General features: G+C 38.5%; 2 protein-coding genes across 2 annotated transcripts; both read right to left on the minus strand.

The window, feature by feature from the left end:
* Nucleotides 1–1,317: 1,317 nt before the first annotated feature.
* Nucleotides 1,318–7,940, minus strand: LOC103704866 (putative serine/threonine-protein kinase At1g54610). Its single transcript, XM_039133583.3, has 8 exons — nt 6,393–7,940; nt 5,491–5,775; nt 5,064–5,381; nt 4,608–4,835; nt 3,957–4,057; nt 3,704–3,794; nt 2,920–3,345; nt 1,318–2,411 (listed from the first exon to the last, which is right to left on the minus strand). Exons 1-8 carry the CDS (start codon nt 6,933–6,935, stop codon nt 2,256–2,258), a joined length of 2,148 nt encoding a protein of 715 aa, XP_038989511.3. The 5' UTR covers nt 6,936–7,940; the 3' UTR covers nt 1,318–2,255.
* A 3,644-nt stretch (nt 7,941–11,584) lies between these two features.
* LOC103704867 (Integrase-type DNA-binding superfamily protein) lies at nt 11,585–11,971 on the minus strand. The gene has a single exon (XM_008788341.3). The coding sequence runs from the start codon at nt 11,969–11,971 to the stop codon at nt 11,585–11,587; it is 387 nt and encodes a 128-aa protein (XP_008786563.1).
* Nucleotides 11,972–13,362: the final 1,391 nt, after the last annotated feature.

Here is a 13,362-nt window from a genome sequence, read left to right on the forward strand (position 1 = left end):
CCTGTTTTCCAGATTAACCAGTCAACGAGAATGGCATTACTTGCAATTCTAGAGAAATGTAAGACTATATTCAGAGAAGGGAAAGATCGCTATTTTGCCCCAAATCTCCTCGCCTTCTCCTCCCACCGGCACCGCCGCCTCCGCCGGATCCACCGTCGGTGCTCCGCCCCACTCCGACCAATCCACCGGCCAGAGAATCACCCTGAGAGCCCCAACACCACCCGCACTTTTGGGTCCTCCTTGGAGACAGAGCCCCTGCGCCCCGAACCCTCTCAATCTAGCGTTGGTGCTCCACCCGATTCCGACGACACTCGTTAAAAATGCTATGAACGCCAACACATGAGAAAGGAAGAAATTTCCTCTACGGTTAAACACAAATTTCTCAGAAAAATTAAAAACTAATTTTTTTTTGATGAAAATAAGATTTAGATTTTTTTTATTAACCAATAACAAATTGAGATACATAATCATTATTTATACTAGTTAGATTGTCACAATTCAGATTCTTTTTTATTTAAAAAAGAATACATTTTTTTCTGAAATGGATATAACTAATGAAAATAATCATAGAAAAATTAAAATTCTATAAAAGATAGATTTCGACCACTATATTTATATTTTCTTCAACTGTCCCGTCTAATTCTTCTGAATTAAGTGATGTGGCCGATCAAAAAAAAATTTGAAAAGAAAACTTTTGCTCCATTTGGCTGTTTTAAAACTCAAATGACAATTTGTAAGTTAACTGTGAAGTATACTTATTTTAATTTAAAGGAGATGTTTGGGAAAGTTTTCCTAGGATAATAATTTAATCATTCTATAATCTGAAGCATTTAAACTATGACAATGGAAGAATGAACTTGTCATATGGAGGTATTTGCTATTTGCCTACTACCAGTGCAATGTGAAGCCATGCTGATGGATAATAAGAGATTTTCCAAGATTGACGACGCAACAAGAATTGACAGTAGTAGTATGAAATTGTTGCTTCCTGTTATTTCTAGGATCCTGCACAAGATATTTGCCATTGTTGCCTGCCTCTGCATCCTAAATAGAATGAAATTGTTCTTTTGCATAATTTTCTGAGATCTAATGTTGTTCTGAGGTTTGAACAAGATACTCCAGTTAAGCTGCAGGCAAAACCAGCTAATCAACACTCAAATGTTTATTTATTAGCTAATAATCTTTTGAAAACTTTAGCCCAGATACATACCTACTGAGGGCGCACATCCCCATGTTATGAAGGATTCTGGTCAGGGTTTTGTGGGGTTGTAAATCAAGCAGAATTAGATTACGTGTTCATGCAACTATGTTATGGGTTGCTCCTGAAGCAGAGAATTCTACTGCAAGAGTAAAGAAGGTAGAGAATCAATAAAAAGCGATCAACTTAAAGACATGCCAAAAGACTCCATCGATCAAAATTTTACTGCTATTAATTTCTAAAACTGGCCATCTAAATGGGAGTTAACGCGCCGTTGTTTGAGGAATAGGTTGCTTCAGTTCACGCGACGAGGCCATAGTGGAAGGCACCATTAGATGCTTAGTACCTCAACATTTTGCTACCAGAACGAACTGAAGCTTGACTGGATCCTAATAATGCTGTCGATAATTTAAACCTCTTTAAAAGACCAACAAGAACAAAATCTGAAATGGCAATATCTCGAGTTAGATCGTATTGTTATCCACTCACAGGCCAACCAGTTATAGTAAATACACAACAATAAGATGACAACATCAAGTTATGTGCAGCTAAGAACAAGGAAAATATAAAATATAGAGAACTTTACCAAGATACATTCATTAAATTTTTGGGAAGATGAGTGTAGTTTACATGATGATATGCAACTGAAAATAGACCCCTCTTCTTTTAGCTTTCATAATCAATTTGCTTGGCCTCAGAGATATACACATGCCAAAAAAATTCCAAGTGACCCTGCCCTTGAATCATTCTCTTTGACAGTTTCCCCATAACTCAAGGCACCCATTAAATATACAATTGGCAGTAGTGCATCAAGTTTACAAGTTCTGCATCGAAAGCTGTAAAATCTCCTTCATCGTGCCATCATACAAATTTGACATTCAACATCCCTCTTTGCTGATCAAGAAAACTGTGGCTTTTGTGTTGTAGAATTATTCAGACGTGTGCAAGTTACTCTGCTTTACTATTATTTCCATTTCAGCAATGTAAGTCAAAACCAGCTCTTTTATCTTCTGAACTGCCATTCATGCTGCAAAAGAGTGCCTTCAGTGTGATCTTCTTAAAAGTTCTTCTTGGTCTTGACCTTATCGAGGCGTGCTTTGCGAACTGCTTGTTGGATCTGCCTCTCATGCTCTTTGAGCATGTCCTCAATGTTTCCCCCTGGTGGCATCAATGGCCCGGAGTAGTGAATTCTTTTGTTCTTAGTACCATAACCCTGAATCAGTCAAGCATTTTAACATTAGAACTCAAATCATGAAGGCTATGTGCTTGCTATCCTAAAAGCTCCAAGCTCTAACATGTTGAAAGGTTGAATCTGTGACAAGTGTATTGCTGACCGACTCTGGCAAAGTAGCCAGTGATGCAATTTGCAAGAGCAGAAATGCACATGTTATTGGTTCCATAATGAATGAACAATGTTCTTTATCATGTTTTAAGAATCACAGGTACGTGGTCACATGAATCTGTAACTCAGGGCAATGGTTCTTCTGCAGCACCATGTAATTCTTTAAACTTATTCTGAATTGTTTGTAGCTTTATGTCTGGTCAACTGGGTTTGGATAGGCTCTGATGGTACATAGGCTGAGACAATAAGTTTCTAAGGTTCACATTTCATAATCTAAGCATGTCAAAGCTTTGCTCTCAGGTCTATAGCTTCAGTAATTGCCAAGTCTAGCAATTGTCATTTAGATTTCAACATGAAATTATGTGCTAACAGAACTTACCATTGCTATTGAGTCCTTTCCCCCAACTCCATAGTCTTTCTTATGAGTTGAATAAGGCCTATCAAGCATCTGCTTCTCAGAAGGCACGGTAACATCAAGCCTACTGTATCCGTTTGAACTGCCTTTTGCCGCCACTGAAGCTGGGAAGTTGGGGTCAGCACCAGACTGAGGCCCATACGATCTCTGTGTCCTTAGCTGAGGACCATTTGGAACCCTCATAGAACCATAAGAACGACCAGGAACCATCCTGTGCTCATCTTTATGGACCTTTTTAGTCCATGAGTTTCCATATGCACCAGGATGACCAGATTGAGGGAAGCCATTCTCTACTCCTGAGGCAGGGTCAAGTGGGAATCCTTCCACACCATCTTCCAGTGGGCTGTACTTCTCAGTGGTGCTTTTCGGATTTGCCGGTGATTGTTGCTTCTGTGCCAGTGAAAGAACAAATAAATTGTGAACAAAACAAATTAAGCCTGAAAACCAACTTCCTCATTATGGATGAACCTATTAATTGATAACAGGAAGAGAAATGGTTGCTGTAATGTGCATGAGAGAGACAAGCACACACACAGAAAGAGAGAGAGAGAGAGAGAGAGAGAGATGCAAATTCTTTTATTGATTCTCCATATTAACATGAAGCTGCAGCCAATCTGGAAGCTAAATATGATTATAGACAGATGTTATTTCTCAAGGGGTTTTAAATCTAAGTAACATTTTAGTTTTTTTATTTACATGATGATGTTACGATGATGAAGAATTACATAATAAAAAAATGCAATGATACCTGATGTTCCAATTGCACTTGCATTCCTCTGGATTCTCCTCTTCCTGGCCTTACAGATTCTGATCGGCCACTGATGGCTGCTACTCTTTGCCTGTAAAGGGATATAGCATAAGAGGTGAATGGTTTCAACCTCAACTTAACTGGCATAAATATAGCAATTTTATTATTTCTAGTTCATATTAAGAGATGTTAGATAAGTTCCCCCCAAACAATAAAGCTTTCTCCATAATTAGTGTTGTCATAGATACAGTACCTCCTAACTTCTTCATTCCGAAGTTTGGCATCATACTCCTTACTGGGTGGATATTTGGGCAAGCTTGAGGGATCACAAGCAAGTGGCTTTGATCTGAAGAACTGAAAAGTAAAAGCGATCATAAAAGTATGAAATGGAGTAACAACACACAACAAAACATGAAAAAATAATAGATAATCCGACGACAATATGCAAAAGAAAAAATGTATAATATAATTATATATAACCATTCTTTGAGAAAATTTAGGATCAAGGAGACCATAAACAATTGAAACAGATTCATTCTTATACAAAATCATAGATGCTTATGTTTTGAAAGAGAAATGCAGGCAGTCTTAGAGGACTGATAAAATTTTCGCTCTACCATAGCATGTAGCAAACTTCTCAGGTTAAGAATAAGATAACATGGTATAAAGATCACTCCCACATTAAGAAAATTAAAATATTAGAAACAAAGATAAATGGCAGCCAAATCAATATTACAGAATGATATTTACAGAAGAATTATTGGTATTATATTTGTTCACATTACAAAACTCTGCAAAAAAATTACAGGAAGAAGCCAAAAAGTAATGCCTAGAGGCCTTCCAAACTACAGTTGAAGAAAACAACCCTGATTGAAATTGCAAGTTACAGAAAATCAGAACTTACTTCACTGTCAAGGGCAGAAGCTGCTGTTCCCCGATTCTCTGGTTCTATTGCAAGTAGGGAATCCAATAGTGCTAATGCTGAAGAAGGGAAATCCTTAAATGTCTCAGCAAAACAGCGTCGATATTGGTGTTGAGGTTTGAAAATAGTTGCATGAGGCAACTTGGATTTCTTCCAGTACTCATCAGATGGTGATCCACACAGCTTGAAAATCTTGTGCAGTTGCTCCACCTAAGAGTGGTTCAGCCACCAAGGTTTATAAGAGGATGACTATTGCTACAGCCAGCGGTAATAGAGGGGGAAAAACTTCTATGATAAAGAGATGAACATTTGTTTCACTGTTACCATCTACTTGTATTAAATTTTTTAAAAGAATATCAGAAAGAAATAACAGAAGAATATCTTATCTTAACTAGCTTCCTGATCTAATAACTAAGCATCTGCAGAAAGAGGGTATACCTCAGTTCTTCCTGGCATGATTGGCTTCCCAGCAAGCAATTCTGCAAGGATGCAACCAGCACTCCACAAATCAACAGCAACATCATACTCTATTGCACCCAGCAAAAGCTCGGGAGGCCGATACCACAGTGTTACAACACGACTTGTTAGCGGTTGTTTGTGCTCAGGATTGAAAATTGTCGCCAGGCCAAAGTCCCCTATTCTAAGGAGGCCATTGTTGTCAATTAGAAGATTTGAACCCTTGATATCTCGATGCAAAACCCCATGACTATGGCAATGATCAAGCCCGCGTAGTAGCTGTTGCATATAACATTTTACCTGAAATCCAAAGGAAGATGGTTTAAATGAATATGCGAGACCATGGAAACTATGTTAGAAGGATCGCCGAGGGTCAATAACTCATGAAACATTTTATTGGAGAAAACACCTGTGGTTCTGTGAACTTGATCCCTGGCATCGCTGTGAGTCCAGCAAGATCATGCTCCATATATTCGAATACAAGATACAAGTTGCATGACATTCGTGATGTAACTATACCTTCGAGCTTTATAACATTTGGGTGATCAAGTCTACGCAAAATATGAATTTCCCTCGCCATAAAGCGGACACTTTCAGGATCCATATTAACAAATCGCACTTTCTTGAGTGCAACAATTTTGCCAGTTTCAAGATCACGGGCTCTATACACATGACTGTAAGTTCCTTGTCCAATCTGCAAAGATAATTCATGATTAAATTCAGATAGTCATTGGCAACTAATTCTTGAACACTACTAAACTCAAGCCTTAACTATGGTGGCAAAAGAATTTCAAATCACTGTATAATTGAACCCAAATTAGCATTAATACCATAAGCATACAATAATTATTTTAAAATAACAACTTTAAGTCTGAAAAGATGAAATAATGAAACCCAGAATGACAATTCTATCAATGTCTCCGACGAGAATACAGAATGACAGTTTGCAACAATTTTGCCTGCATTATTCATTCCATTGCCACCAAGTGAAGTTTCCCTAACAGATATTTCAGAAGCAATATTAAGGAATCGCAGTGCATTTCTAACCAGTCACTGATTACATCATGACTTCTTATGACTTGGTATAGAGATATACATTAATTATATCAATTTCGCAATAATGATATTAGGTGCATTCGAATCTATATCATAGATGTTTCTATATATATTCAGCAAGATGACCTGAGTCAAAACAAAGTTATCAAAGCATAAAATAACAAAGTTGGAGTTTACAAGGATAGCTTCTTTTTTCTCTAATCCATACTAAGAAAAAAAGAAAGAAATCATGAAAATAGGAGGAACACAACAGACCTTATCTAACTTTTTAAAGGAATCTGCTCTCCGAGGTAGCCAGCCCTTTACTGCTTCCCCTGCCACAGATGTGAGCCAAGAAGGCCAACCTGCTGCTGCATGCTCCCCCGAGAACCCGTTGGGCACATCAACGATCCCCAAATTCGCCTCCCCCGCCTTGTCGCCACCGGCTGTTGAACTGCCATCTGGCCCAACATCCACAGTGGCCCGTCTCTGGTGCCCAATGGCTTTCCTCGTCCTGTCGACATTCACCGTGGCTTTCTTCGCCCCCTCATCCAGCATCTGGGATGCTGTGCTGTCTTCATTGTCCTGTGGCTTTGGTCTAGGCCTCGTCGAACCCCCATTATTTCCAACAACCACTTCGGCAACTGCTGCCACAACCTCCTCTTTCTTCGAAAGCGTGACGAACCGCTTGAAGGACTTGCTCCGATCTTTCTGCTGGGTCTCACCATCCTCATCTGTGCTTATACCTCTGGAGCAAATGCAGCCCATAAGCACGACTAAACACCACCTTTTTCCTTTGGTGCTGAAGCTTTGACACATTAAGTGCGGCAATGGAACTGCATCGCCCGGAGAACTCCTTGATGCCCAAAACCTTCGAACACACAACGACTCTGTTGGATCGCAACCCAAATCCCTCTTAAAGAAAGAGGGATTCCTTACATTCAACACGAACAAGCTCTAAAAACCCCTCAAAAAATGAAAGTTGCTACGTCCGATGTATCATAAATTTCAAATCTTTTCCAGATTCTTCAAAAACTCGATTCGAAGAACAGCCACTCCTACTCATAATCCTTCAAATTGAATCCAAAATAATCACAAAATCTCAAGAACCAAGATCACCAAGCACAAAATATGGATCAAAGACCAAACTTTGAGTCAAAACAAAGAACAGGAACCAACAAGAGCATCAATAACTCAATCCAAAGGCCAGATTGCTCTCAAGACCGAGACCGGAACCCGAAACAAGGGCTCCGACCGGCATTTCTTGGCTCAACTTTCATTATTTTTCTTACGGCGAATTCCTCCCCCTCGCCCCCCGTTCTTCTTTCTATTTTTCGCAAAACAAATTGAGGAAAATACGGACAGGGCGATAAATTGGATAGCAACTGCTGACAGAGAGATAATCGAAATTATAACTAAAAGGAAAATAAACTTCTTTCCCAAAAAAAAAAAATATTAGTCATTCCAGCAAAGAAGGAAAAGAAAGCAGAGAGGATTTGTCGGAGCTACAACCCTAAAATCCCGCCCGGCCGACGGATTCTTGTCCGTTAGATGTGCAGAGCCAATCCACAGATGAAATGAGTTGGAATCTCGAGAGAGGGAGAGAATTTTCAGGGAAATAGGGAGAAGAATTTCTTCATAAAAATTCTTAAAATAAAAATCAAAGAGACGGGCGCGGGGGAATAAGAGTGGAGCACGACCATCCCGAGGAGGGAGGAAAACCGGGATCAGTTAATAAAAAAACTGGGAGACCCAATTCCATTACCAATCCACTTCCACACCGTTGGCATTCTACATGGCAGTATCTAATAGGTTCTTGACACCATAATCGTGCAGGCCCTACTTGCATCGACGGATGGAGAACCCTTCGAGTAGTTTAATTGGGCTGCAAAGAGTTACTAGGTGTTAAGGTAACAGCGGGAAGAAACGAGGTCACCGACTGACGTGCGCGCCAACTACTTTGTTGTCAAAGAGAGTAACGGTCGAATGAGCAGCAGCTTTGCGGGAGAAATTTAGTGCTGCCATATGGGCTCGTTTGGTTCGCGGAAAGCATTTTCCTTCTTAGGAATATGATTTCTGGGAAACAAATTCCTAAGAAGAGGATGCCTAAGAAAGTACTTTTGGCATTTTTGGTTGACCATGGGAAAGTGACAAATTTCCAAGGTGATTATGTTTGGTTGGCCATCCACTTTTCTAGAAAAGTTATATATAATTCCTATTATGCCCTTAATAAAAATTAGGTTTTTAATGCCTTTTTAATGCTTCTTTAATGCTGAAGGGACTTTTTGGGAAAAAGTAAAAATGGAGTGATTCCTGCCTCATGGAAAAGTAACTTTCCCATGTTTCTCATGGGAAAGACTTTCCCATGAAATGTGGGAATCACATTCCCATGGGAATACACCTTTTCCTTCTCTCTCCTTTGAAAACTCCAACCAAACAAGAGGCATTTCATTACTTTCCCGTTGACCACACTTTCCCCCCTTCTTTTCCCGCGAACCAAATGAGCTCATAAACTTAAGCTGTCGGAATTACTTGTGCCCGCAAACATGTACGATCCATGCGCGCCAACTACTTTTTTTTTTTTCTTTTTTTTTTTATTGGTATACCAGCTGCTCATTCTAATTTCGCATGAGCACAGCTAGTTAAATTAATAAAAAAAATAACGTAGTGACGAAAAATAGAATTATACCGAGTGCAGAGAAGTAGTGACGAAGAAATAGAATTATGCCGAGTGCAAAGAATCTCTACAAAATATTAGGCAGCAAATGAGGCGCCCCAATCGACAACTCTATTCGCTTCATGATACACATGCATAGCCTATAAAGCACTACACTTCCTCAGCAGCTGCTGAATGTCGCCTAACAGCAGGTGCTCTGCCCCCGCCTCTCTTCTAATACGTACTGAATCACCATGGCTAGGTCTCCCTCAAGGATGATGCACCCAGTCTCTAGCACACATCTCCTATAGGAGAGTTTTTTCCACACTATCCTGAATTCCACCCCAAAAACTGAAATCTCGAAGGTACGTCGCCCTTCGTGATAATTAATCTAGAGTCCTGTCTCTGATAAGCTCGAAAACTTTCAGATGAATCCGGATCAGATCTAAAATGTAAGTTCGTTTAATAAGTAGATTTTAGACGTTGAAACCCAATCTAATCCGAATTTTTATATACTATACATGCCAAAGATCCATAGCCCGGCTGGTTCATCCAGAGATGAAGCTGGTTCACTTGCAAGGATGAGGTGGTTAGGCTTCCGCCACTTCTAGAACATGATTATTAAACATATCAGATTCAGATTATAATTCTTGACGTATTTAATAAACAGATCGGATTTAAATTTATGATTTTCTGATCCGATCTGCATCCGACCCGATTTGTTTATGTCCAATCCGACCCGATTACCATCCTTAAGTACGATTCCTCCTCTTGTTAACTATTTCAAAGCAAGACAAGGCACCACAGAGCAGGGCGGCGCAAGGATAAGGGTGGAGGGCAAAAACCGGAGGCAATGGCGAGGTTGAAGAGCGCCGAGTCCCATGGAGCGAGGCACTGGAACCTTTCCCTTGGAGCGAGGTTGAGGTGGAGGATGAGAACTAGATGGAAACCTTCTCTTCATTAATTTCGTCTTCTCTCATTGCGTCGAGATCGCATTCAGCAATGAGAATTGGACCAATAAAGGCAACCTTGCGAAGGACGAGAAGATAGAGAGAAGGCAAGGCGAAGGCCAGAAGCAAATAGCCATGGCAAAGGTGGTGGTTTTAAAGAGTGGGTTCACCTACTGTGATCTATGCAGCCTAATCGACTAGAAATAATTTTTTAACTGAAAAAAAAAAAGCTAGGCTAGGCCTTGACTAAATTAAGTTATATCTTGAGCTAATAACTGCTCACAAACTTTAATAACACACTATTTTTTTAAAAAAAAATGCAAAAAAAAAGAAGGAAAGCATGGGCTGAGCGGGACGGTGTGCAGCGCACCAAGTATTTCTATGGCCCACAATAGGAGTGGACTACACCCCCCCCCCCCCCCCCCCCCCCCCCACCCCAATTAAATTATAGATACCAAAAACCAATATTTGGATGCTTCCAATTACAATTTAACTCTAAAAATCTAAAACTTAGAACTCCAACTGTAGTCACAATCTGTCACAATCTCAATCATAAAAAATTTTCTAATAAAAAATTCCCTCACCACTCCAATCGTTCTTCTCCCACTCCACGGCATCCTTGTAAGTAAAATAACATTATTATAATATATATTATTAGTAACAATAATATTATTATAGTATTATTATGATATAATATTATTATTATAATACTAGTAAAATATATTATATTTAATATTATTATTGTATTGTAATCTATAAATTATTATAATAATTATAATTATATAAATAAATAATGTATAAAATTATTAGTTTATAATACATATGATAATTATATGTCTAGATATTATAATATCAAATTATTTTTATATTGATATAATTATTATAGTAATTATTTTTATACTAATTAAATGATAATTTGATAGAATTTTTTGTTATAATTATAGAAATAACTCGATAAGGTAGGAACACTAGAGATCAGGAAGGATGGTCACCTCTTAAGTATAGAGGGCCTATTTCTTATCCTATAATTTATACCCATCTGATCCCCATCTCGGCTAGAGACCACGTTCTAAGGATATCGAGCCATTGCTTATTGAATTAAGAATTTATACATCGAGGGATCAAAATCAAACCATATATCTTATGCGTGGCAAAGATAGTACAAGATTCAGTAGTATATCGGTAATTAATTATTAAGTTTCAAAATTTCATATTTATAGCAAAGAGGTTGATATGTTGAGCCTTAACACCCCTCGCCATCCACCAGCCAATATATATATATACATGAAGAATAAACCTTGAGATGATAACCAATAATGAGTAAACTCAAGATCACAGACAGGGATTTTATAAAAGGGAAAGGAAACTAATATTAGAGAAAGCCATGATATTCAATTCTAATACTGTCTTTACTTCTTTGAGTAAAATAGGAATTCTCTGTGTTTGAACATAATTTTAGAACATAATTTTCAGTTCTGTGTTTGGCATCGTCCGGATTGTCTATTTCTTCACCAGTTAATATATAGATAAAAGACTACTAAAATATATAAGTTTTATTTTAAATACATCAGATTATAAATTTAAAAAATTAAAAGAACGAGGAGAAGATGAAAAAGAAGAAGAAGAAGCAAGGCGGCGGCAAACTTATTGCGCCATCGTGTCCAAAAAAGAAGAAAATCGATAAGAAAAATTTCATCTCACTCTTAGCCCCTGCTAAATAACAATGCAATTCTTTATAATTCCCACTTGCCACCTTCCTAAATGGAGACAACTTAAGACAAACCAAGTCATCATCACAAATATTACGAGTTAATTTAGATAAATAATCGACTAAGGCAAGCAATATGGAGATCTCCCTAACTTCACTTTCCGTAACTCAAGCCACCGTGCTCCCCGGCGGCCTCCATTGAAATCAGCTGAGCATCAACCGCTTTGCCGGAGTCCGACGCCGCTCTTTGTATCGACTCCGGCGACATGACAACCCAACCAGAGAAGGGGACGTGATCAGGGAAATTGAGACTGCTCGACGAGGACGGTCCACGTAGGAGGAACATGGCGGTGTCATAGGCGGCTGCGGCGGCCTGAGGGGTGGAGTAGGACCCCAGCCAGAGACGCTTTCGGCTTCCCGGGATCCGAATCTCCGACACCCACTTCCCCCACCGCCGGCGGCGCGCTCCCTTGTATTTTATCTCCTTCCCGGCAGCCCGGCCAGTTGAACCAGGGCTAGCGTATCCTTCAGACCGCCTCATGGGACCGGAATCCGACAAGCAGGTAAACGCCGGTCTTCGGTCTTTCAGCGTGGAAACCCCCCAGTTTTGTGGGAGGAATGCTTGGAACTGGGATCTATACATTTTCTTATATAGTAGCTTGCACGGGGAAAAAAGATGGGTCAACTCGTCAACGATGGAAGGATGGCCATGGATGTTCGCACGGATTTGTCAAAGATGAGAGGAGGAGAATTCACGGGTTCTGAAGCACGAGGGTTTTTACTTGTCACAAGTCAAATTGGAAGCTATAGTTATTAGTTATTTGGCAGTTGTTGATAGATGCTTATTTTCCTTCCAAAATGGATCATTTAGGCTTCGTCTGCGTCGGATTTATTTTTCAAATAAATTAGTAGTCGTTACAATAACTGTTTTAGCCATTATAACAGGAAATTAACAAAAAACAATCATCAAAATATAACATGTTTTTTTTTTTTTGGATCATACCACTTTATATTAAATAATTTATATTTTTCATATAAAAATATTTTTTTTGCTGATATAAGATATGTAGATTTAAATTTAGAAAATATTAAATGAAAAATATAAATAACAGTCAATAGGTAAATAGATATGTAGATTTTGAAGTATTTGTATATAAAAATATTTTTTTTGCTGATATAAGATATGTAGATTTAAATTTAGAAAATATTAAATGAAAAATATAAATAACAGTCAACTGCTGATATAAGATATGTAGATTTTGAAGTATTTGACCCGTTTTCTGGTCTAAAAAATGCAGTGGGGAAAAGAGACTGAAAGGACGCTGTGGGAAACCGAACACCTGAATGAGTGGAGAGAAAGCAGGGATGCCATTAGGTTGACAAGCCATGGTTGAAACTTCGGATGGTTCAAATCTACCACACATGCTTGTTAAATTTGATGTGATGGACAAGCAAGGAAATGTTCCAATTTGAATGGGTTTGGATCGCATCCGGTTAATAATCTCAAGTTCGATCACACAACATCTTTGCACCAATCAAAAATAATTGATTGAGCAAATCAAAAATAAGAATAAGAAAAAAGGAAGTGAATCACACCTAACTAAGCTAACAATATTTGGTAATTGAATTCTCTAAATAATAATATGAAAATGAAGGCCATCCAAACTTATCTGAATTAATCCTCAAAGGGTATCTCAGGTTGAATTCAAGGCATGTGACTTTAGTAAAAGACAGAACATGAAATGCATAGTAATGTGACTCAGATTAAAATGGCATATGCGCTCCAGAAGTATTTCTATAAGATATGGTTCTAGTGAACTACAGTTCTATAGCAATATCTTTTTTTTTTAAAATGACAAATTGCTAGGACTGAATATTTATCCACAGTGTCTTCAAGTATAAGTTATGATAAATTGTAGAACTGCAAGTCAT

Source organism: Phoenix dactylifera, chromosome 4 (genome assembly GCF_051530095.1).
Source record: "Phoenix dactylifera cultivar Ajwa chromosome 4, Ajwa_hap1_PhDact_Kaust_v1.1, whole genome shotgun sequence".
Taxonomy (NCBI): domain Eukaryota; kingdom Viridiplantae; phylum Streptophyta; class Magnoliopsida; order Arecales; family Arecaceae; genus Phoenix; species Phoenix dactylifera.